Source organism: Melospiza melodia, chromosome 5 (genome assembly GCF_035770615.1).
Source record: "Melospiza melodia melodia isolate bMelMel2 chromosome 5, bMelMel2.pri, whole genome shotgun sequence".
NCBI classification, from domain to species: Eukaryota; Metazoa; Chordata; class Aves; order Passeriformes; family Passerellidae; genus Melospiza; species Melospiza melodia.
This window is the reverse complement of record NC_086198.1, coordinates 72,107,869-72,133,156: the sequence shown is the minus strand read 5'-3', so window position 1 is coordinate 72,133,156 and position 25,288 is coordinate 72,107,869. Positions and strand designations below refer to the sequence as shown.

Sequence of the window (25,288 nt, the reverse complement as noted above, 5' to 3'; positions counted from 1 at the left end):
GGCAATAATTACTGTAAATAAGGAGATGAGAACTACCGATTTTTGGTAAGAGTTCTTTAGAAAATTTAAAGATGATTCATTGCCAACTCTAATATTTTTAGGTAACAAAATCCATTCCTCAGGAGAAAAAACCTCTAATCATATTTATGCATTGGGGGTGATTCACCTTTTAGAAGAAAAATAATATTTATATTATTAATAGAGAACACTTCTTTTATGTCAAAATCCTATCCAGCAACCTTTATATATGTATGTCACACAGTAGAGAGGGTTTAATTTGTTATTCTAATAGCAATACTAGAAACCACTATGTGGTTCAATTTTAAAATAGCTGTATCCAGATAATTTGCATACAAAACTTTTAATACTGCCTGACAAGCTCTGTGAACCATTAACATGGCTTTCCAGCAACTCTTGACGTGCTGTCAGTTCAAGAACAGTGACAGAGAGGAAATGTGTTTAAGTTTTTAAAGAGGGCAATTACAGACCTGTCAGCTAGATGCCAATCATATGCAAAATAAAGGAATGGATGCTACAGGACTATAATCAAGAATTAAAGAAGGATGTCATAATTAATGCCAGTCAACTTGGATTTGTGAAAAATATATGGCATCAAAATAATGTTTTTTCTTGTTTAAAGTAAGGTTACAAGTTAAGTTGACAGTGGTGGTAAATAACACTCTCAATACAAAATATGTAGGTTTCTATTTGACATGTAACTTTAATAACATGATAATTTTTATTATAAAATTGCAACAAAACTTTTAAACTGAACATCAAATGGATTGGTGTATTTGCTAGGTCTCAAAGGTTTGGTTTGAGGAAATGGTCATCATGTACTTGTGTGTCTAATGGAAGTCTAGGAGAGCTTTTCCTTGCTTATAAACACTTTAACAATTCTGTTTATTATTTCTAGGAAAGTAAATTCTAATGCAATTTAAAATAACACAAAGATTGAGGGTTATTTAGATAATGAGAAGCATAAATCACTGATACAAAGCAATCTGAATTGTACTGTAGGGTGGGCATTATCAGACCTGGTATTTGAGATGGCCCAAATGCAGTTACCCCTCTAGGTACAAACTGGTTTCTGCTTCTATGGCAGCAGCATCAGCTTCAGAAATTTTGTGTCAACACAATTACCCTTTACCACATAAATAGTTTAATAATGAGGGAGGGAAAGCTATGCTACTAGCCTTTTCTCATTAAAAAATCATTAACAGACAACAATGCAAATGTGATAGGGAAATCGATTAACCGGGAAATAAAGGAAAATAATAAAAGAAATGTAATTCCTTCAATCAAATCCTGAGGGAACTTAGTCCGGTATACAAAGACCTTAAGGGGGGGGGCTACTAATCAGGTAAGAACTTATAGAAAAGAGAATCTTTCCAGATGGCCTTTTCAGTCCTGGCAACAGGACACTGAGTAATTCAGAACAGATATAATTCCACTTTTTAAAGATCTAAAACTAGGCAGCTGTTTGAGTAATCATCCAATATAAAGTGTTCTGCATCACTTACAGCCTTCTAAATCAAGACTCTTTAGTTTTATTAGCTATTCTATTATACTGCAAAGAAGAATTAAATCCAGAAAGTACTAGAAACTCTTATTAAGTGCATGTGGAACATGAAAGACCTTTTTTCCCTTCTGTCTAGATACATATGATGCTTTTTTGAATATTTTGAAATGCCTAGAATGAACTTTGGATGAGTTCAATTTACTTCATTAACTTTATGCTTTTTCTGTTCAGAATGCACTAATACATTCCTTATGAAGTATCCTCTAAGATTTAGAACATTCTCAGTAAAACAAACTGGATAATAGAAGGGTGAAAATACATTTTAAAATGCTACATTTCTATGAAAAAGCTATTTCATTAGAAATAAAGAAAACCATTTTTCTCAACATATAGTTTGTGAAGGTAATGAAATCATAGAATAGTTTGGGTTGGAAGGGACCTTTAATGGTTATCTACTCCAAGCCTCCTACAATGAGCAGTGACATCTTCAAGTAGATCTGGTTGCTCAGAGTCTTGTTGACCCTGACGTTGAATGTTTCCAAAGATGGGGCATCTAACATCTCTCTGGCTGACCTGTTCCAGTGTTTCACCACCCTCGCTGTTAAAAACTTCTCATCTGCATTAGCCCTCTTTGAATTTAACATCATTACCCTGCTAAAAAGAAGTTTGTTTCTCATCTTTCAGTCTCTGTCAGAGACTGAAATATTATAGTTTATGACCTAAATATTTTCATGAAAGACTTTTGCCCATTATAGCAGAACTGTGTTAGAAATGCTGCAGAGATGACCACCACACCCTGAATGGGGCTCTGAGAGGCCCTACACAGTTCACTAAGGATGATAAGATAAAGTGATAACTCAGGATGGGGACATTCTCAACCTTGTATCAACAGGGATGAACCTATTAAATATGTTCAAACTGCTTTGTAAACACAAATCCAGCTGATATGAATCCATCTAGTATTTATTACTAGAAAATCTTAAAATAGGCAATTTTCCATTAGACTGGTAAACACATGCAAAACTTCATATACCAAGAATATAATATAGGGGACAATAAGGGGAACAAACTTTCTTAATCACTGCTTATTAAAAACATGTTCAAATTACAAGCATAAGGAAGTTACCAGAACATAATTCTAAAATATTGTCTTTCTGGTAAATGGAATATAGAAAGTACATGTCTTAAATGAAAGAAGTTTCCAATATAAAGAAAAAGCAATTTTTCTGCTATGTATTTCACTATATGCTCCTCTTCCACTGTAGGCTATGGCCTAGAAACATGCAGTTTGTCATTATTTATAGAAACAAGGAAAAATGCATTATTTTCTTTTTATTAGACAGACATAAATAATCTCAGACACTTTTTTTCACAGACTAAAATACTGCCATTTTCTTCAGTTTCTGCTGCGACTTCTGAAGATTGGACAGGAAGATACTAACTACTTTTTCTGCTTTATTTTAAGGCAAGAAGTATATATGTGTCTGCTACTTTTGTCAGCTTGGCTACAACAGAAATATTTGGCCATCAGCATCATGAAGTGCCAAGAAATAAAAGATTAAACTGCATTTTCAAGCATAATTGGAGATGAGCTTGATATATTGCAGCAATCTGACAAGTCAGTGTCAAGGAACAGCTCCAAAATAGAAATTTGTCCTAAGAAGCAAAATATTAACTTCAGTCACTGCTGCCCCTTAGTCCATCATTGCGTTGGTCAAGAAAAGTGTGGAGCAGATATAACAGCAAGTATGGATATTGTACAGGACAGTTTTTGATGACAAAAATAATGAAAGAAAAGAAGAAAATAAGGGAAGAAAGATAAAGGATTTGCTAGATTTTGTCCTCCCAAGAACAAAGGCCTGTCAAACTCAAATATCCTGAGGAAAACTGGGTGACTACTCCAGTTAAAAAACTGGCAGACCAGGTTAGTTAATTAAGGTGTCTGTTCAGGCACCTCACTCTGCCACAGAGACATTTATATAGAAGATCAATGTTAGTGACCTGTCCTGTAATGTGTTTAGTTTGAGACTTCAGGTTTTTTCCTAGGTAAACCTTGTCCTTTTAATTCAGGTCATTACTGTGCAATATAAAGTGTTTGAATTTGGCTTAAGAGCATGTATTTTACAGATGGTGAAATTTCTGCCAATGTTATCTTTTAGGTAGTAATTCCCTTTCAGCATCTGCTGGCAGCAGTGCTTCCAGTGACAAGAAAGGCTTTTGCCTCAGCTATTGCATTTGCACAGTAAGTACTTGTGGGAAATAGAAATCTGTTCTGTTACAGTAATCCTCACCAATGAAATAAAGAAATATTCTTTTTTTTTTTGTTATACTTACAGCTATTGAATGATGCTTTGTTCTTATTTCTGCATTTCCACTATCTTGCAGTGCTTCCAAATGAGGAACACTGATGATTGAGTAGCAAGTGGTGCAGCCTCTGCTGTGACAGATACCACTGATTACAGATCTGTTTGGCCTTCTGCATGCAGACATGTCTTACACTATGAAATTCTAGTTGCATTTTATCAGCTCACACTTCACTACTAAGGAAATGCTTCTTTACCTTTTGTATTACTCATTGTGTTAGGGTGTGCTACTTCACCCTGTGTGACTGTCACAGAAGTCTAGCAGGTAACTCTCATCTCTGACTGGGAAAATGCTTAATTTTGCAATATTTTCACTTTATGGGAAAACACAATTCCTGTTAAAACTCAGGCTATGAAACCGTATCATTTAGGGAGCATATTTGTTTCTATGGAACACAACTGCCAGGAAATAATACATAACACTAACTGGTTTGCATTTATAGCAATTACATTATATCTTCAATGGTTATTGATAGGACATTCAACACCTGCAGTCAAGTGTAGTTGAAACAAGATACTTGGGAATCAGATGTGCTTGTATTTTGTTTTCACCTTTTCAGTCAGGAATGTGTAAGCATCTGAATTTACCATTTATATGGTTGGCTCCAGTATTAGTGAAGGCAGCTAGTGACAGGTACATTTAATTTATCCTCATTACAACAAATGGCTTTTGATGTTCAGGAAATGTGTGCATCCATCCATCATATTTTGACGTGTAAATGATCACTTGAAAATTAATATTTCTTGCTTCTGGCTTGCTGTCACATAAATAGTTTAATATTTATTATTCTGATGAAGTGCACATCGTTCTGTAGTATTTCCAGTGAATGTGTTCCATTGCATATAGAGCTCAAATTGATCAAAAATCTTAATATTTGATTCATATATTTATCTGAGCTGAAAAGTGAAAATAAAGACAGATGACTGTAATTTTTCTGTGCTCTATCCTAGCTTATGATGGACCTCCAATCTGAAATTCTAGTTAATATATTTTGTTCATATGATTAGGAATCATGCTTGAAATGCAGTTCTATCCCAGTTTTTCTTCATCTATCTCAGAACTCTAAAATACCTGCAAATAGCTTTACATTAAGGGCTGCTGTCTCACAGCATGGACCAGCAGTCATTCCACAGCTGTTCACTCAATGACAACAGGACAAGTTCCAGGATGAAGATGCAGCATATGAGCTCACTGAGTTACTCCAGCACAGCTCCTTGAATCCAGCCAGCTGAGTGTGCATGTGGTGCAAACACCTTTGTTCTCCAAGGCGTAAACAGGGAGTGCAAGTGCAACCTATTTGATTTGAATTATGCTGTTTTTCAGTTATTTTTGAGACTACATGATTCTGCACGTCCCTACACACACCCTGGGAGCGTATCCCTCCATACAAGGCACTGCCGCGGCAGCGCTTCCGCCGCCTCACAGCGCTTCCGCCGCCTCCCGCCCCGCCCCGCCCCGTCCCTTCCGGGCCGCTGCGCCCGCCCTGCGCGGCGCGGCCCGACGGCACCGGGCCCTGGCGGGCTGCGGGGAGCTGCGCTGAGCTTGGCCGGGCTGAGCTTGGCTGGGCAGAATTGAGCTGCTGCCAGCGCCATGGCCCTCGCCGGCAGGGCGGCGCTGCGCTGGGGGGCACGGCTGCCGAGCCCCGGCCTCGCCGCCGCCCCGCTCTGCCGTCCGGCCTGGCTGCCCGCAGCGTGCGGGCGTTCCTACAGCTCCCGCGGCAAGGTGAGTCCGCGGCAGCCCGGGCTCCTGCCCCAGGCCGGCTGCTGCCGGACCCCTGGGCTCGCCGCATTGCCAGGCGGCCCACGCTGGCGTCCAGGAATGAGACGGATGCCTTACTGCTTGGTAGAACTGCCTTGGTGTAGGGCTTGACGTGTTTCAGTGATCTCGGTTCTAGGGACGGGTTAACAGAGTTTGGAGAGAGCGATGTACTGTTAGTAATGGGCACGGAGAAGGCAGAATTCACGGGCCAGAAGGAAAGAACTAACACAGTCAACTCAGCAAGTGCGCTGAAATCGGCTCTGGCTGGGTAAAAAGGTGCTTGTGGCAGGGGAAGATCACGACCATAGACCCGAGAAACCCACCGACTCAAGAGAAACACACCATGCTGGCTAACTAGCATAAATGAGGGAATCATTTAACCAATAGAATAAGAATTAAAAGAACTATGTAACTTTTAGGCAATCGATAATAGTGCCTTTGTTTGCTAAAATGTATAAATAGTATGAAGTTTTGATAGTTGTTTGCTGGCTTTGTGGATTTTCCACCAAGTACCTCTTTCTGCACAGAACTGTAAATAAATAAAATACTTTGACTTTTGTGTGTGGATTGGCTTCTTCCACACATCCTTTTTCACTATCTATGTGCTCCTTGTGATAAAGTTACTGCTCGCTGAGTCTCTAGGTAATGGCTTTGTATTCCTATCATGCTTGTGAAGAATGATGTCCTTAATGGCCCCCTGAATCCAGTTTTCTTAATCCTTAAGTTCAGTAGTTTCACCAGTGTGAAACTGTAAAACAAAATTTTCCAGCTCCATTTGTACATAGGAACATAGTACCTTTTACATACTTTCCAGCATAGTTCATAATTGTTTAGTGATAAAAGAATACATGTGTCTATATGACTAAAGTGAAATGCTGACATTTTAAACAATAGTGACAATTCAAGCTTTTGTATCTCTGTTCAACCTGTACTACTTCTAGAGAAAAAATATTAATTAATATGGTTTTTTAAAGGCCAGGTCATATGCTGTATAGAGACTGTAACCTTGATTTATGAAAAGAAATTCCTGTTTTTCAGGAAGAAATAGATATGTCAACGTATCCTGTTGAAAGCATTAGAAACTTCAGTATTATAGCTCATGTAGATCATGGCAAAAGTACACTAGCAGACAGATTGCTGGAAATTACAGGTAAGCATTCTCATTTTATGCTACCTTTTCTTGACATGGAAGGTGGCATCTTAAGTTCGTGTACTGTTGATGATACTAAAATTTCTAATATTTTTGCTCTCCTAGTGTTTCTTGGGCTTTTAAGCTCTTAATTGTGTAGTGTTACAGATATATGGACTTTATGGTTGAGATCTGCCTACACGTAGGCATAAGCAAGTGCGTAATTCATTAAAGAAGTACATCTTTTGGAAAGAAACTGAAAAGGAATTTGAAGATGTTCCTTGTTTCAACATCTTCCTTGTTCAATGTGTCACTCCTGTCACTCTAACCAGTCATCCATTAGAACAGTACATGTTAAGTTTATGATGTTTTTTGCCTGTGGTTGATGTGGACAGAAGGGGTGGGACTGTCATGACCTGGGAGTTCTGGACTCTCATTTAATGGTGAATGAAACAAAACCAGGGAGAGAAACTTCTGATCAAAGTTACTTTTTATGATTACCTCCCATGTGTCATCACCATGAGCATTTTTGCCTGGTGCCTGTGATGGAATGGGATTTTGAATTCAGGTCTGTCACTCTATGCTAATGCTCGTCTGGCATTTAAGATTGATTTTAGAGCTGTGGGCCACTCTTCCTCAGTGATAAGAGGGAAAGTTTCCTTAAGTATCAAAAATATTTACAATTCAAGGGAATTTTTCCTTCTTCTTAATTTCTTAGGTGATGTTAGTATTTTATGTAACTTTATTGTGTAAACTTTATTTGACAAATGTAGAATTGATGCACTCTTTCATTTTGGATTGAAAATCTTTGTTTAGCTTAATTATATGGGAAAGCTTCATTTGCTCTTGGTTAACTTTTGGTTAATGGCATTTTCAAGATTTATGTCGTAAATTAGGTAATAAAACTTTTTTTTTTCCTTATTTTTAGGAACAATTTCTAAAACTGACCGTAATAAACAAGTGCTGGATAAACTTCAAGTGGAACGTGAAAGAGGAATTACAGTTAAAGCCCAATCTGCATCTCTCTTTTACAATCATGAAGGAATAAACTACCTCTTAAATCTTATTGACACACCAGTAAGTTAAATATAAACAGTGTTGAAATCACACAAATCTAAACGTCCTTATAGTTAAAAGTAGGAGCTTTCTGGCTTCCTGTGTTTATTCAATTCCTCTTTTATAAGAATGTGAACTTCATTATACAAATATACAAATGAAAACAATGTAGTACAGAAATCTTTGCAAAAAATGCCTGAAATTGTAAACATTTGTTTTCTCCACAGGGCCACGTAGATTTCAGCTATGAAGTATCACGGTCACTATCTGCCTGTCAAGGTGTCATACTTGTAGTGGATGCAAATGAGGTGTAGTACCTAATTCTTGTTTTTTATTTAGTATTTCAGGATTTCCTTTAGCTAGAGGGAAACTAGTTGTGGGATTTTTTTTTTTGTTTTGTTTTTCTGACAGTGTTTCTGCCCCTGGGCTATCTCCATGAAAGTATTACATTGCAGAAAAATAGTAGTGGGATTTTAAAGCAGTTGCATATAATCAATCACCTTTTATTTATCCATCTCCTAAATGAAAGAGTTAATAGAATAGCAAAGTAATCTTAAATTGTATAGTATGCCTAAAAATACTCCCCAAACCCACACCAAAACTGAAGTGATTTCTGTGTTGAACTTTACAATGTTATTTTCTAGGGTATTCAGGCTCAAACAGTGGCAAACTTCTATCTCGCCTTTGAAGCACAGCTTTCAATAATTCCTGTCATAAATAAGGTAATAAAGTTATTAGCATTTTCTATTAAATACTTGGGTTGTTTAAATGTGTATAGTGCTGATCAGAAATGTAACCTCAAAGAGAAGTGAAGAAAGTTATTAATTATAATATTTATAGGATTTAGATTTAACATTACTAGGAATTTTCTGTATTTGCTCTCTGTGTAAATTTTACAATTTAACTGCTGTGAAATTTTTAATTTCATGAAATACATTTAGGTATTTAAAAATGTAGCACTTAAGGACATGATTAGTAGTGGACTTTGCAGTGCTGGGGTTATGGTTGGAGTTGGTGATGTTAAAAGTTCATTAATATTGAGGAAATGACATGACTAGGAGCTCAGTATTTAAAAAGTTAAGTCTTAATTTTAAGAGAAATTCTAAGTGTTACTTTCTGTACAATTTTGAGAGCTGTGCTATTGGAATCACAAGATTAATTACTGCTCAGCTTATGTTAATTGCTTTTTGTAAGTTTATTTTGTACTTAATATGTGATCCTATAAACAATGTACGTAGCTCTTAATGATTTCAAATTATTTTGTAAACTAAAGATTTTTACCAACTCTTGGGCAAAGGTGTTTTCCCTAATGAAACAAGCCAAAAGGAGACTGGTTATGGACAGGATCCTTCCCAAAATCAAGGAAGGAAGACTTTATAAAATGAATATTGATATTTTCCTAAAGATGGACAATGTTTACTCATAAATACATAAAGGTTCTTTGCTGTACTTTGCTGTTCTTTTTGTACTTTCTACTGTACTTTTTGTACAGTACGGGATGATGTGGGAGATCTGGTTTCTTGTATATTTAGCAGTTTGTTGTTTTACAGATTGACTTGAAAAATGCAGACCCTGAAAGAGTTGAAAAACAAATTGAGAAGCTGTTTGATATCCCTACAGATGAATGCATAAGGGTAAGATCTCTGAGTTTTATGACATGCCTGATAATATAACTTTGTAACTAACATGTGACATGTGCATGTTATAAATTAAGAGAATGCTATCTGTCTGCCTGTTCTTGTCTGACATAAGAATTTCTTTAAATTTTGTCTCCTGTAAGAGTGGAGAAAATAACTCTCAGCTAAAAATTCTAGTATTTTTTCAGGATTAGAATCTGGGATTTTAAATTATTTCTCGCTGTCAATCCACAAATGATTTTCATTTCTATCATAAAAATAATTGCCATTCACAAAAGACAAAAGACAGTATTTCTTAGTAATAGCATTCTAGAGTGTCCTTTTGAGTACTTTTATGGATGCCACCCAAACTGCCTAAGTTCACATGACACTATTTATTAATAAATGTAAGATGCGTCTTATAAAGTTGTTGTTGGATTTGTTTTAGATTTCTGCTAAACAAGGAACAAATGTTGAAAAAGTTCTTCAAAAGGTCATTGAGAAGATCCCACCGTAAGTCTGTATTTAATTATGTGTCTAATTAACCTTTAAAAGTAATTAGAAAATCATGAGTTGCATTTATATGGTATTGGCAGTAGTTTTACACTTAATATGCATTTAATTAAATAAAATATTTTATAGATAGATGTAGGAGAAACGGAAGGAAAATAGTGACTTGTTCTTAAACAGGAGAGATGAAGTAGTCACCAGTGAGGCTGAAAAGCAGAGGGACATTTTTTTCACCTCTGTCTTTACCAGCACCGTTGGGCTTTAGGGCTGGGGAGCAGAAATGCAGATTGATGCACAGATGCACTGTCAGCAAAGAAGGAGCTGGTATGTGAACTGTTACAGGAGCCTGACCCCTGTGCATCCATTGGCCCTGATAGTATCCACATGAGGATTGTAGGAGAGCTGGCTGTGTCTGTGCAAAGCTGCTCTTTGTAATCTTTGAGAAGTCCTGGAGATCAGGGGACATCCCAGAAGACTGGAAGAATGCTAATGTCGAATTTACTAGAAGAACTTAAAGAAGGATCCAGGAATTTGTAGGCCCATCAGTCTTACTGCAGTGCCTGGAAATGGTATGGAACAAATCCTCCTGGGAGCTGTGACAAACCAGATGAAGTGACTGGGAAAAGCGAGGAGGGGTTCACCAAGGGTGTATTGGGCTTGACAAACCTGATCACCTTCTGCAGCAGGGTAGCCTGCTGTGTAGTGTGAGCAGCGGACAGTGGCTGCCTGGATTTCTCTCTACCTGGATTTTGAAGGTTTTGGATAAGGTTTCTCACAGACTCCTGGAGAAACCACTGTGTTACAGTCTGGAGTGGTCTGTGTCATGGGAGCTGTCTGACAGGCTGCACCCAGAGGGTGGTGGTAAATAGCTCCTTTTCAGACTGGCCACAAGTAGGGTCTGCCAGGGTTCCTCATTGGGTTCAATGCTGTTTCTTATCATCATAAGTGATCTGGAAGTTGGGATGTGTACCCTGGTGAAGTTTGCCAGTGATACCAAACTGAGAGGGGGAAGTAGACACTTCAGAAAGGACAAACAACTTTGCAGGAAGACCTAGATAGGCTGGAAGAGTGGGCTAAAAAGAACCCTGTGAAATTCAACAGAGGCAAAGGTCTTGCACCTGGGAATAAATAATTCAGGAGCATAGCACAGGCTGGAATCTTACCTAGCTGGAGAGCAGCTCTGTGGAAATGGACCTGGAGGTATTTGGGTACAATAAAGTCAATGTGAGTGAACAATGTGCTGCTGCAGCAAAGAAACACAACAGCATGCTGGGTTGCCTTGGGACATCAAGGACAGAGACATCAATAGCAGAGATGAAGAAGTCATTATCCCACTCTGCTCAGTGGTGGTCGGTCCACACCTGGAATACTGTGTTCAGTTTTGGCCCCTTCTGTGTAGAAAATGTGGACCAGCTGAAGAGGGGCCACAGAGATGATTGAAAGACTGGGCAGTCTGCCCTTTGAGGAAAGGTTGAGAAAAATGGACTTGTTCATGAAAAAAGAAGGCTTAAGGGAGACCTTTTGCTGTATTCTGGTATTTAAACAGTAGCTACAAAGAGCGATTGGAATAATCTCTCCAGGAAAGTGGTGGATTCCACAGCATTGGACACTCTCTGTTTATTTGGGCAGGGTGCTAGGCCATCCTGTGTAAGCCTGTGTTTTTGCCAAGAAAAGTTGGATCAGGCGATACTGGAAATCCCATCCTAGTGTGATTCTTTGAAAGTGTTTGGGGTGGGCATGCTTGCTTATTCAATATTGAATAAAAACACTCTGCATAATATATTGTTCTAATTTTTTTTTTGTGACAGACCCCAATGTAATACTGCTGATCCATTGAAAGCCTTAGTATTTGACTCTACCTTTGACCACTACCGAGGTGTCGTAGCTAACATTGCGCTCTTTGGTGGGGAGATTGCAAAGGGACACAAAATTGTGTCTGCACACACTAAGAAAAGATATGAAGTAAATGAAGTTGGAATTCTGACTCCAAATGAACAGCCAACACATAAGCTGTAAGTAAAAACTTCTTACAGTGGAAAAATATTATATTGGGCTAAACTACAATGTCCTGCATTTCTGTTTGATTTCTGCCTTGAGAGATAAAAACTGGGAGATGTCTAGGTTTTTATTCTTGTTCTTTGGTGGTAGTTTTTTTTACTAATTACTATTTGCAATTTAATGCTCTGTGTCATTTTTTATTTTGGGCATGCTGAAGCAGAAGGTTTTACGGAGTGCTTTTGGGGCATTACTGTGGGAGGAATCCATTATCTTCTGTAGTACATGGAACATCTGGACAGCTAGGTGTTTAAAGGCTAGTGTTCGATATTCTTATTCAGCTGTCCAATTTATTTCTAGGAACTGCCCTGTTTGAGAGTGGAAGGGAATGGGGCTTCATCTTAGTTATTGCTGCAGCATATTTTGAGGGTGGAAAACTTAAAATCCATGAATGCAACAGCTTCCAGAAACTGGCTTCTCAATGGCAGAAGTGGGAAGAAAATCAGGTACTTAGAATCAGTGGAGAAGTTTTACCAGTGTGCATCCAAATATACATAAATGACTTTACTGGGGTCATTTTCAGGTTACATTACTGTGTCTAGTGAGTTGAACCCAGCCAGCAACCCAGCCAGCCCCCTGCTCACTCCCCAGCTCTAGCAGGATGAGAACTGAGGAAGTACCTGTGGATTGAGATAAAGACAGTTTAATAAATAAAGGAGGAAAAAAGAAGAAATAAAAGCAAATTATGCAAAGACAGTCCATTATTCGCCACCTCCCACAAGCAGACTGATGTCCTGCTAGTCTACAAGTAAAAGCCTTGGAAAGACTACACTTGCTTTGTATTGCTAAGCTTGATGTTCTGTGGTATGAAATGCCCTTTTGGCCAGTTTGGGTCTGTTGTCCTGGCTGTGTCACCTCCCAGTCTCTTGCACATCCTCAGTCTGTTTGCTTGCAGGGGCACAGCGAGAAACCCACAGAGCTTGCTCAGCAGTACCTACATTGGTATGTTATCAACACTTGTTTCAGTCACAATTCCAAAACGCAGCTCCATACTAGGCTGCTTTGACCAAAGTTACTCTATCCCAGCCGAAACCAGTAACACTGTGTTTTGCTCAATATTTACCATGTATTCCCCTCCTGTTAGCATAATGTGCTGATGGAAAGTGTTTGTCTAGTTTCATCCTAGTGATATATGAAACTTGCAGTGCTGGCAGCTGGGAACTGTTCTGGTTTCTTTGTCTTAGGAGCCTCTCAAGGGTCTAGCTCCAGGTTTTAAACTGAGAGCAACACAGTATTCAAAACCAGGATCATAAATGTACTGTTCAGCTGTAACAGAAAAAGAGCTGGTTGAGACTGTTCACATCTCAGAGGTGAAACAACTTAAATCTCACTTCTGGACTTTGGATATGGGCTTTTAATGGGGTGATTTATTTGAATTTCTGGCTGGGCTAAATTAAGTAGGAAAATAGTAGAAATACTGCTAATGCCAACAATCATGTCCATATAATAACAATTTTATTTAGCTATGCAGGACAGGTGGGGTACCTGATTGCTGGAATGAAAGAAGTAACAGAAGCCCAAATAGGAGACACACTGTTTTTGTATAAACAGCCAGTGGAGCCTTTGCCTGGCTTTAAGTCAGCGAAGCCAATGGTTTTTGCAGGTGAGGAGTAAATCAATGTAAAGTGGAGTTACTTTTTTCCATTGACAAGAGCAAGAGCTGTTAGAGCTTCTTTTAAAAGCTCTAGACATGTATATTAAGAGTTGGGAGGATTAGAATTTTTAGCTGAGATGTGTCACTTACGTAGATTTGTATGTTTTCCATGTGTCTTAGCAGGATTAGCAATAAATGCTGACTGGTTTTCTATGAATACAACACAAATATGATTATTGTTTCTAATGGCAGTAAACTTTAATAGCTGGAAAAGAAGGATTGAAATAAAAGAGAATTATTCATCTTGATAATCAGATTTCTGTAATTATTCTGTTGGTTTTTCTTCTTTTAAAATTTAGCAACTGTTTCATTTTTGTTAAACATGGTAAACTGCCAGAGCTACTATGCAGAATGATCTTGTAAAATATTTGACTTCTTGAGCTTGAATAATTCCGTTGAGCTGTTACCACTAGCTTCAGTAACTACTACAAATGCTACAGAAGGTGACTTTAGAAAAAATTCTGTAAATAATTTTCTAGACCTGTTGTGAAGCAGTGTGTAGAACTCACTTGAATTGTCTCATGGAGACTAGGCATTTAGATGATGTTTTTGTGTTCATGTGTGTTGCATCTTCATGTAGATGACATTTTCTGAGCATACAAGGATGTGAAAAGTGATACAGTAGAATCTATTTCAGACAGTAGTTATACAAACAGCTGTTTTTATTAATTTCAAAAGAAGAGAGAAATATTTGCAGCTTTGAAATGATGCTTTTTATTTTTCACTCACTCTTAGCTTTGAGGGAACATCTCAGTGTAGTCTATACACTTACACTGCAAAACAGTGGTTATACTCAACTATGAATCTTCCATAAATGTGAAGGATTAGATGAATACAGTGATCCTACCATTATGGTTTAGATGTTAATTCAGAGGTAATCTAAAACATTTTTATGTTTTGACTAATTTTTTTTCGAGGAATAAAGAATCCTTATGTTGTTTTCACATTTAAAAACTGATAGAGCAGAAAGTAACTATTCCTGATTTTATTACTCTGTTAACTGTAAGTGGCATATTTGAAAGCCAGGTACACAGTAGCTAAAGCTCTCTGTCACATCACTTCTATTTAATATATTTTGACAGGAATGTATCCAATAGACCAAACAGAATATAATAATCTCAAAAGTGCTTTGGAAAGGCTGACATTGAATGACTCCAGTGTAACTGTTCATCGTGACAGCAGCCTTGCCTTAGGAGCTGGATGGAGGTGAGGTTTTTCTGCTGCTTTCATTTTTTAAACTGTTCATAAGAGCACATGTTTAAGTCAACTGAAGGTAGAATTAAACTTAATTCAAAATTAGAAGCTGTAATTCAAATAAATGATAAAGATCAATAATTTCATTTGATTTTCTTACATTCTCTGTTTGCACAGAGAATGAAAATTACTGTGATTTTGTTCTCCAAGATTTTTCAACTGTACAATTATTTGGTCCCTTGAAGGTTGTTTGCTCTGCCTGATACTGCCATACTAGCACTGTAAACATGCTGGAGGATGAAAAAGACCACTGTGAAATTCCAGGGGATACACAAATACTTTTACCAACAGGATATTTATTTTCCAGGTTGGGTTTCCTTGGTCTTCTACATATGGAAGTCTTTAATCAGCGTTTGGAGCAAGAGTATAACATGTCTGTCATTTTGACTGCACCTACAGTTCCCTATAAAGCTGTTCTTTCCTCAGCAAAGTTGATAAAGGTATGTTAAATTCATTAAAAATTACGTAAATTTAATAAACATCTAGAGTCTCTTCTTAAATGTAGGCTAGTACTGTATTTTACAGTAAGCATTAGAAACACCAGTATATTACTTAAGTAGTTTTTAATTTTTTAAGGATGCTAACTGCTCTTTCCCCTTTTATTTCAAGCACTCTCTTCTTATGTCTTACACTTTTTCTTGAAAATGGGAGTACAGGACACATGCCTTGCTGTATTCTTTTAAGTGCTTACTGACTGGACTGCATTAAAAGCAGATGAAATAATCTTCCAGGCTTTATCCATCAGAAAACATGAACGTTTCTAGGAATAGCTTGTGATGATACTGTAGATTGGCAGGGGCTGGTGAAAGAAAGTGAGATTTTTTGATCACAATTAAATGGGCCTGTGCTAACTTCATTAAACTGAGTGCAAATAGAATTACTGTGTTTGAGTTCTAGAGAGAGAAAGAGGTAGACTTAGAGCACCTGCTGAGAGAGGAGGCTGCAAATTGACTGCCTGATTGTCCTGCAAATTACTAAAAACTTGTATAAGAAAGGTTTCTGTACTTACAACCTGTGAGGCATAAACCTTTTATCTCTCTGGTTGTTTTGGTTTCTTAGGCAGTATAGCAGCTAGGAATGAAGTAGTTGATACCTTTAGTGTGTGATTCTGGACTGCTGATGTGAGATTCTTTTCAAACAATGCTGTAAGTTGGGTCCCTGTCAGTGGACAGGGAGGAGAGGGCAGTTGCATTTTCACAATAAGCAGCATAACTTTCCTTTTACCTTGGAAGGGTAACTCCAGCCCTTACTGGGATGTTGGACTGGAAGAAGTAGGTAATGAAAGCACTCACACAGGAATTAAAAACTTCATTTTTTAAATCCACTTCAGCATGTGAGGGAGCCTGAACCCAAAGTTCTACTTAAGGAAGAAAGTTTCCACCACTGAACTCTAAAATATTTAGAGCAGGTCTTCTGTTGAAGCTGTGTAATAGTAACTTAGAGGATCAGGATGAAGTAAGAAAGAAGATCCTCAATTTACAGTGGAGAGAAAAATGGATAGAAAAGTTTTTTGTATTTCTATCATTTCCCAAGTCAAAAGCTAATTTCTGCATAGTGATATTTAAGGATGTGCTGATAACAGACTTCTATATGTTTTATAAAAATCTCTTCTAAAATCATCCTTGGTTTAAACTTGGGTTGCATAATGCACCAATGTTTTCAGACAATTGAAACATATTTTAGCATTTTTTCAATGCTATATTTGTCTCCTTTGCTGTTCATTTTACTTACTAATAAATTACAATATCTGGTTTATTTGTTTTCAGGAGTATGGAAAAGACCAGATTACTATTATCAACCCTGCTCAGTTTCCTGATAAACTTTCAGTATCAGAATATTTGGAGCCAACTGTTCTTGGTACTATTGTAACACCTCATGAATATATTGGGAAAATAATTACCTTGTGTCAGGTTGGTGTATAATTTTAATTTTATCTTTTGCATTTTTAAGCTCTTCACCTCAAAGTGAAGACACAAGATAGTATGATAATAGATATTGCTACTTAAATAGTATCTTTGAAGTAATTATTGAACACTTTTGAAAGATAAAATAATTTTAAACATTTTATTTGTAAAATTCTGAACTACAGAATCCATCAAACTACAGAACTGAAAAGTTAATGATGAAATTTGGTGACAACAAAGTGCTTGGTCTGTACTGGACTAATTCATAGCTAGTTCTGTTCTCCTGAAACAATGGAATCTGCAGCAGGGAAATAAGATGTATTGGTTTTTTTAGAAGTATATGCATGGAAATAACAACTTCTGCCAACACTTCTGACTATGTGTCCATGTACTTTTCTCAGTACTTCACTGAAAGTAAATTTAGGATAGTGATGGCCAAACTTGCCTAACTGTATTTGGAATACTTCTAATTCAAAATGTTTTAACTGCCATGCATACTGTGTTTATATTATTTCTTCACAATATTTTTCTTAGCTTCTAACATTCCAAAATGCATAATACAAAGCAGTACATTGAAGAATAAAATCTATTGAAAAGAATTTCTAAATTAACTTTAAGAACACCTTTCTGTGAGGAGAGAAGATGAGCCTTCAAGTCCTACAGTGGCAGCAGTAAGCAGAAGCTGTTAAGGATTTCAGAAATTCAGCATTTAGAGAGGAAAGGCTTGAATTGAATTTCTAGTTAAGTTATAACCACTTCATTTGTTACAATGCTGCAGTTTGTCCTGTGACTTCAGCAAACTACCAATGAGAAAGTTACTTTGGGGCTTACTACAGGAATTCTCTTGTGTAGCTTGATTACTGTTCATTTTAATTTGTTTTGTATTTTTTGTAGAAATTTTCAAGGGAAACTGAAACAATTTTTATTTGTCTAGGATCGTAGGGCAGTCCAGAAAGATCTGTTGTACATTGATGAAAACAGGGTAATGCTAAAATACCTCTTTCCACTGAATGAAATTGTGGTGGATTTTTATGATGCTCTTAAGTCTCTGTCTTCTGGCTACGCAAGGTAACTACCTCTCCTGTTCCCCTTTTCTTCCTCCCACCCTGGACCCTGAAGGGGGGTGGTATGGTAAAAAAAAGGCCTGAGGAACAGCTGTGGAAGGGCAGAAGTAAAGAATATTCCTTTATGGTGCTGCTGCAAATCTAGTATCTCTTCACCTTGAATGGATTAGATTCACTGTGAAAATGGATGGAAATAAGTCTGAAAAACATGAAAAGTGTGTCACTACCTAATAATCATTGTTTTTGGCAATGAGTATATTTTTCAAGGGCACCCCCAGGTGTGGCACTGGTTCATCTATATGAGTAAGACCTAAATGGTCTGTCCTTGTCTGAAGTGACACTATACAATTTTTTTCAATGGAACTGTACTGCTTACTGTATGAACTGTCTCTTGGTGGAAAAAGGAAACTAACCACACTGATTATTTAAAGCTAGTAAAAACAATGTGGTATTTTAAACAAACAGTACTTGCTTTATATACATGCTTTATTTTGTGAAAAAAGGAAATAATGTGTATTTTGAGAAAAAATTTTCTGTTGTGGGTGGCTGCTATGAATTCAGAGTCTAGTAGAGTGCTCAGAATGTTTGTGTAGAGCCTTTGTGAGTTTAATGAAAGTGAAAATGCTGCATGGTGATGAGCTTGTGCCCCAGGAGGCTCAATGGCTCTCACAAACCTGGTATGTTGAGATGTCATTAGTGGGATGTTAATGACACAATAGGAACTGGTATACCTAATTACATTATTTGTTTTACAAACATAAAAATGAATTTTATTGAAGGGCTGAATTTGCTTTGAGTTTATGTTTAATTATGTCTTAAAAATGTAAGTAAAACATGTTCTGCCCAGGTTTACATATATACGCAGCAAAAGCATAAACAAAAGTGGAGAGGCAAGATAGAAGAAACAGAGGGATGAAATTTTGAATTTCCTCTCTGGATCTAGCTCCCCCACTACATAAAAGCTATCCTGTTTATCAAGAACCTATCTCATTAGCAGAATTATGTTGGGTTTCCTTTGATTTGGGGATGATTGCCAATGATGTTGCGTTATCTTATTTATTTATTAGTATTTATTTCCTAATTGACTCCTTAATACAGCTTGTGTATGTAGTGCTCTCGGTAATCATATTTCTGTTATATGGATCCATTCACACTTCTGTGGTTATTAAGCCAACTGAGATGGAAGTACTTTGAAATAATCTAAATCCTTTAAAAAGGATTTCCCCCCCCTTTTCTGGTATTTCAGATTTGACCACATTACATCGATATTGATGATCCTCCACACTTACACACAAGATCTGTCTGTCTGTCTATCTATCTGTCTGTCTATTGCATACAGCACCTCTAAATCTCTTCCATTTTACGAATTTTTGCTAACTACCACACAGACAGCAAGGCCCACAGCTACCAAAGAAGAAATCTGATTTGGAAACTAAATGGAAAACTTAATTGTCAGAGATGGTGATAATAAGGGGTCACATAAAAAGTTTGTCAAATGAGAGGATGAAAAGAAGACAGTCTTGGATTGGTGTTTGATTCCTGTGACATTCAGGACATGGAGTGTTCAATAGCTGTGAGACTGCATTAAGCATGTAGATTTCTAATTGCTGATTAGATTGGAAAGACGTCCTTGAAGTCAAGATGACAACTTTCTGCATTGGAGGGGACATATCTGTGGTGCATTTCTAGTGTGAACATGTACTGAGAGACTACGAAAAACTGTACTCCCATTATATTAAAAAGTTCAAGTGTTTTATTAAGAAATATGTCTATAAAATCTATAGAACAAAGAATGCAAAATATAATTTATACAATATCATGACTAATTTTTGAACTGCTTTTATTTTTTTAGTTTTGATTATGAAGATGCAGGTTACCAATCAGCAGACCTAATCAAAATGGATATTCTTCTAAATGGAAATCCAGTTGAAGAACTGGCAACTGTCATACACAAGTAGGTTTACTGGATTACTTATTCAAAAGGAATAACAATGAAAACACTATCTATTAATAGGACTGGATTTAAGGTCTTTTCTGACCAAAATGATGACATGTTTCTAAATTACTCTAGGTATATATGTTACTCTTAATATGAAAAATGTGTTTGAAGATTTGCATTGAAGATTTTTCCATATGATCACCTTCATTACCACTGAAAAAGAGAAGCATTTTGTAGTCTGAAAATTAGAAAATAATAATAGCAATTTTTTTACTTCTCTTTCTCAGCTTAAGTACTGGATATCATATTTTTGTGGAAAATGTAGTGCAGAGAGAAAGAAATGCAAAATGCCAGTCTTCTGAAGGGCTAGAAAAAAGTGCAGACCAATCTAGGAGATGGCAGATGAATAATTTATGATGCTTAGTACTGACAAAAAATTATTTTGCTCTCCCACTAATTCCTGTTCCATATAAGTTTATTGTTACCTTGTTTCCAGACAGAGTACCAGGAGAATGTAAATATTTACTGGATGCAGTTACCTCAGAATTTTTTTGCTAAAATGATTCTATTTCTATGGGCATTGCAGGTATTAGAGGTGAGAATAATGCTCTTCCAGCCTGTCCCCTAGCTTCTCACAAAGTTTTTACAAGGCTCCCTTCTGTAACTTCAGCATCCCTTTCCAATAATGCCTACTTTTGTGGGTTGTTTAGTTTTCCTTCTTAAAATACTTGTAGTTGCTAAATATTTGTATATTTTCATATTTTTTTACATAACTGCAATCTTGAAATCCCTAAAATTCTGTAACTCCAGAAAGCTGACATAGGAAAATAAACCCCTTGCCTTGTTCAGCATCATGGGGTTGAAGGGGAGTAACTGTCTTGCATTCAGTTGCCAGTTGTGAAATAATGCATTTCTCATAAGCATGCAGTGTTTAGCAAACTACCTGAAAAGATGCAAAATGGAGTGGGCCACCTTGCAAAAGTTAGTTATTGCTTTAACATGTATTTTTTGATCAATTTAGCCCATACCCTGAACTGTTTTACTCACTAAAAGTAACTGGTTTTATTCACTAAAACTGTTTTACTCACTTTACTTTCTTTTGGCTTTAGATGTCAGTTGTTTGTTTTTTTAAACTCATAGTTGCAGTCATTTTGCTCTTGCTGCAGCTATTCTCAGTCTTCCCACTGTAAAAACTGCATCTGTAAGAATTATGCTGAATAACATGTATAGAGAAAGTGTTACAGAGATTACTGCAAGCTTGGTATTAAGATAGTCATCAATTGTTCTTACTGTAGAAGTAAATATATGTACCTCTGAAAACTGTAACGCTCAATGAACATGACTCAAGTACTTCATGTTTAAATGTTTGCTCTATACAGGTAGCAAGAGTCACATTGCCACTACCTGAAAACATGTATGTTGGTACAAAATGCCTGCTAAATATGGATTTTTTTTTATACAGATAGATCCATTTCTTTCTAACAGCTTATGAAAGTATCTGTTAGTAGATTCTTTAGACTTTTTGTTGTTTTCTCTTTCCAAAACCTGAAGCATATGCAGATGCTGAATATATTTAGATAATTTTTATTAGCAGATGACAAGAGTATGTTAATTTTTTTTTTCTTGTGATATAAAACCAGACTTTGAAAGCATTCTGTAATATCTATATTTTGACCAATTGGACCTATGATCAATGAAAATTCTCGTTGACCTAGTTTAACATTTCACTTGAAGCTATGGCAGTGTTCAAAATATCTTAATTTGTGATGGATAATCAGGGTGTTTTTTATAAAAGCTTTATATGATGTTATATCCTGAAGTTAATACAATCTTATCACCTGTTAGTATGAAACAGGTGACATACAGAGACCACTTATTAGATGTAAAATTTGATCTGATCAGCTTATCTTCTGAGTTAGAAGAAGAAGAAAACCTCTACTAAAATCCTTAAATCAAACAGTTTGATTTATGGGTATATTTTTAGTGTTGCTGACCTTTTTTTTCAGAGATAAAGCCTATGCTGCTGGTAAACTCCTATGTGAACGTTTAAAAGAGACTATTCCTAGACAGTTGTTTGAAATAGCCATCCAGGCTGCCATTGGCAAGAAAATCATTGCAAGAGAAACGTAAGTGAAGCCCTTCTGTTCCCCTTCTTTTTTTTTCTGTCCGTATTTTAAGATATGTGAAATACAGACTTGTGAAGTCTTACCTAGTTTCATACATTACAGGACTTTGATTTCACTATAAAGTTGTATTTTTCTTGATGTACGCTACTTGAAGAAAAAAAAAACACATTTGAGCAGTGACTATTGACTAAACATTTTGAATTAAATTTATACAAAGAAATTGTATTTCTATTTTAGATTGCTTGGGGTCAAAATTGCACTTAGTGGATTAAGTGTAACTTCCAACACGTGTCCACTTCCTCTTTGGCAGTAGAAAAAGTTTCTTACTACTGAAAAAAATTAGCCAGTTGTGGAATACTTTGCTGTGAAAGTCAGCAAAAAAAGAGCTGATTTGTGCTGTTCTAAAGGAAATATGTTGCAGCTGAACACAAAAACATTTTCCTAGCACACGCTTCTTTAAAGCAAACCATTTCCTTATGTTGTTGTTTCTCATCACATTTTTCTGTTGCTGTTTAAATAGGACTTAAATGGTGGTAACATAATTAAAGGTCAGAATTCAGGCAGAGGTGCAGTAAGAATTTGTTGATACGTGTATATACACAGGGATGTAATGCTTCCTGTGAGTCATAGCAGAAATTCCAGATAAAAAGCCAAGACTGTGATTTCTTTATGTACATATTATATGCCCTAAGTGATGTTTCTAGAATTGAAAACTGTGAATTTTATCTTCTGTTTAAAGCTTCATATTTTGCATACAAAACCTGAAAATGTTATGATTCCAAAGCATCTTACAAAACTAGGAGAAAAACAAGTAACATTTTAACAACTCAAGTACTTAGCTTCACATGCAGATGTTCTAATATGTTAAGGTGTATATGTTATTTTATTTTGCAGGCTGAAACCTTACAGAAAAAATGTTGTGGCAAAATGTGTAGGTATTTTTTTTCTCTTTTCTTAAGTTTCTGACATTTGTAAACCTTAGAGTCCTGCTAAGGTTATATGCCCATCTCTTCCTAGAAACCCAGCAAAGACATATTCTTCTGCTTGTGCCCCTAAGTGTCTGGAATTCTAACAGATACTTTTAAGCTTTTATTTTAAAATCCAACTCTTGTAACCCCTTGCTGCAGCTTGAGGAGTGGATCAGATAAAGTAATGGCATTTTCAATCACACACTTTGCGTGTGTCTGATTCATCTCCTCATAATTTTCTAATAGTTCAGGCACAGTAAATGTGTGTGTGTGTTTGTGTGTGTGTTTGTGTACACAAGCATATAGTTAACTTCATGTTTCCTAAATTTGTTCTCAGGTGATAGAAGGAAATATAAATGTGCTTCTTTTGAGACTTGATTGTGATTAAACTTCTACTTAGATTTGCAGTAATACATTGTAATAAAGCTTTAAATGTGCACTAGTTGATTATGGACAAGATTCAACAAAGCTGTTGGAAAACTGTGAGGCCTCTTACTTAGCTTGGATTTAGCTCTCTGAAGTGAAGATATTGGAAAATATTAAACAAGTGTCCCTTTCTCACAACTGCAATAGAATTCTGCTAAGCCCAGCTGTGGGATGGTGACTGTTCAATACTGTACAAGGGTTTAGGTCACTTTTCTAGATGTAAGCACCTAATGCTAGTCAAGATTCCACAGTATATCTGAGCTGCTGCTATCCAAGGGGATTTGGATCTGATGTGCTGTCTAGTGTCAGCCAGGCTTACAGGAATGTATATATTTAGGTGACAGAGTTCAACACTCAGTTGTGCAAATTAAATTGCTTATTTTCGTCCTTGTTCTTTTTAATTAGTGGCCTTTAGGCCAAACTGTTTGGAGTATAAAGTAATATTTTTGTCAAAATATAACCAGCCTTTCTGACTATTTTTAAACCCTTTGGTTTTGTGTGGCTGGAATGTACTGTAGCTGCAGTTGTAGTTTAGGCTGAGTAAATTTTATTTTTTTTTCACAGTACGGTGGCGACATTACAAGAAGAATGAAGCTTTTAAGGAGGCAAGCAGAAGGCAAGAGGTTGATGAGAAAAATTGGCAATGTTGAGGTTCCAAGAGATGCCTTTATACGTGTTCTAAAGAGAGAAACTGACAAATAGAGATCAGTGAAATCTGATCTTCCAGATCATGTCAGCTTTTTTGCAGACAGTAACAAAGTGAGCTAATACAGGATTTATCACTGTGAGATGGAACATATTTGACTTTAAATGGTATGAATTTGGTATGTGTGGGAAGATGAATTGACCTAAAAAATGTACATATATTTGTAGATTATTATGAAATTAAATTTACTTGACTGCATCTAAAAGTTCACATTATATTGTTTATTCATTTTTTTCCACTGTTTTCATACTTTTAATACTTAAAATTAACATACTTTTGGGGTTTTTTTTCATTGCAAGTCTCTATGTATAGAGAGGAACCATATGGCAGAAAGGTTATAAAAATAATTTAAAGGTATGTATAGACAAACAATGCTGTGTTGGTTTGGTTTTTTTCTTTTAAAGTTTGAACTGCTGACACAAAACTATCAAGCTGTTTCCTGTTTCACCTTCTCTAAAGTTGCTGTTTTCAGGAAATCATGATGCTGGGAAACTACATCAGATGAAAAAATCAAAACTCTTTAAATTTACCATGCTGTTTATTTTAAACCAGCTGAAGTGTATAAATTTACCATTAGTTCAGCCTAGCTGTGCTTATCTCCAGGAAAATGGTAAGTTTTCTTATATTAAAAGACAGAATCTGTAACTGTTCCACTAGTAAGATCAATTCAGGCCTTAAAAAATTATTTAACATGAAGGTTTGGTTATAGGGTATCTTGGTGTAGTTGGTGAAGTTTTATTTATATTGTTTACATGCTAAAGTTTGTCAGTGCATCCCCAGTTAAATGCTGCAGTGTAGTGTGTGTACCTTGAAGTGTTACTTTTGGAAGTGTACACAAGGCAATTATAAACAAGTTAATGACCCTACTATATACTATATTTACAACAGTTTACCCACCTCCAAAAGCTTTTAAACTGCATTCATTTTTTTGATCTTCAGGGACTAGTTTTGCTCTTCACAAATCTTAATTTCTTGTTATTAAATATTTTTTAGAGAACAAATTGCTAGTCATACCTACTGAAGTACTCAGTCACCATCAAAGTCTGCCCTTAAATTTAGGCTTGTACCTACACTTTAATTATAAAGTAGTTTTATTTCAGCCTGTGTACAAGGAGGAATTGGGAAAATCTTTGGAGGGATGGAAGGGAACAGGACTTGTTCCCTTTCAACCTGTATTAGTTTCAGGGTGTGGAAAAAGGGGAGAGGGAATTCTGATAAGTTAGTGGTTTGTTGGGGT

At 36.4% G+C, this 25,288-nt stretch overlaps 1 protein-coding gene across 2 annotated transcripts; it reads left to right on the top strand.

Annotated features, from left to right (window-relative positions):
• The first annotated feature begins 5,476 nt into the window (after positions 1-5,476).
• On the top strand, positions 5,477-24,259 carry GUF1 (GTP binding elongation factor GUF1). 2 transcript variants are annotated; one of them, XM_063157348.1, is made up of 17 exons: positions 5,477-5,608; positions 6,683-6,794; positions 7,702-7,850; positions 8,057-8,137; positions 8,474-8,551; positions 9,380-9,463; positions 9,894-9,958; positions 11,764-11,967; positions 13,474-13,613; positions 14,747-14,870; positions 15,226-15,358; positions 16,685-16,828; positions 17,757-17,890; positions 19,739-19,840; positions 21,832-21,951; positions 22,846-22,882; positions 23,910-24,259. In XM_063157348.1, the coding sequence occupies exons 1-17, from the start codon at positions 5,477-5,479 to the stop codon at positions 24,045-24,047; spliced, it is 1,977 nt and encodes a 658-aa protein (XP_063013418.1). In that variant the 3' UTR covers positions 24,048-24,259. The 2 variants fall into 2 exon arrangements, with proteins under 2 accessions (XP_063013418.1, XP_063013419.1); XM_063157349.1 differs by lacking the exons at positions 5,477-5,608; positions 6,683-6,794; positions 7,702-7,850; ... (2 more) ...; positions 9,380-9,463; positions 9,894-9,958 and adding an exon at positions 12,311-12,456 and having other exon boundaries at positions 11,828-11,967.
• The last annotated feature ends 1,029 nt before the right edge of the window (positions 24,260-25,288 follow it).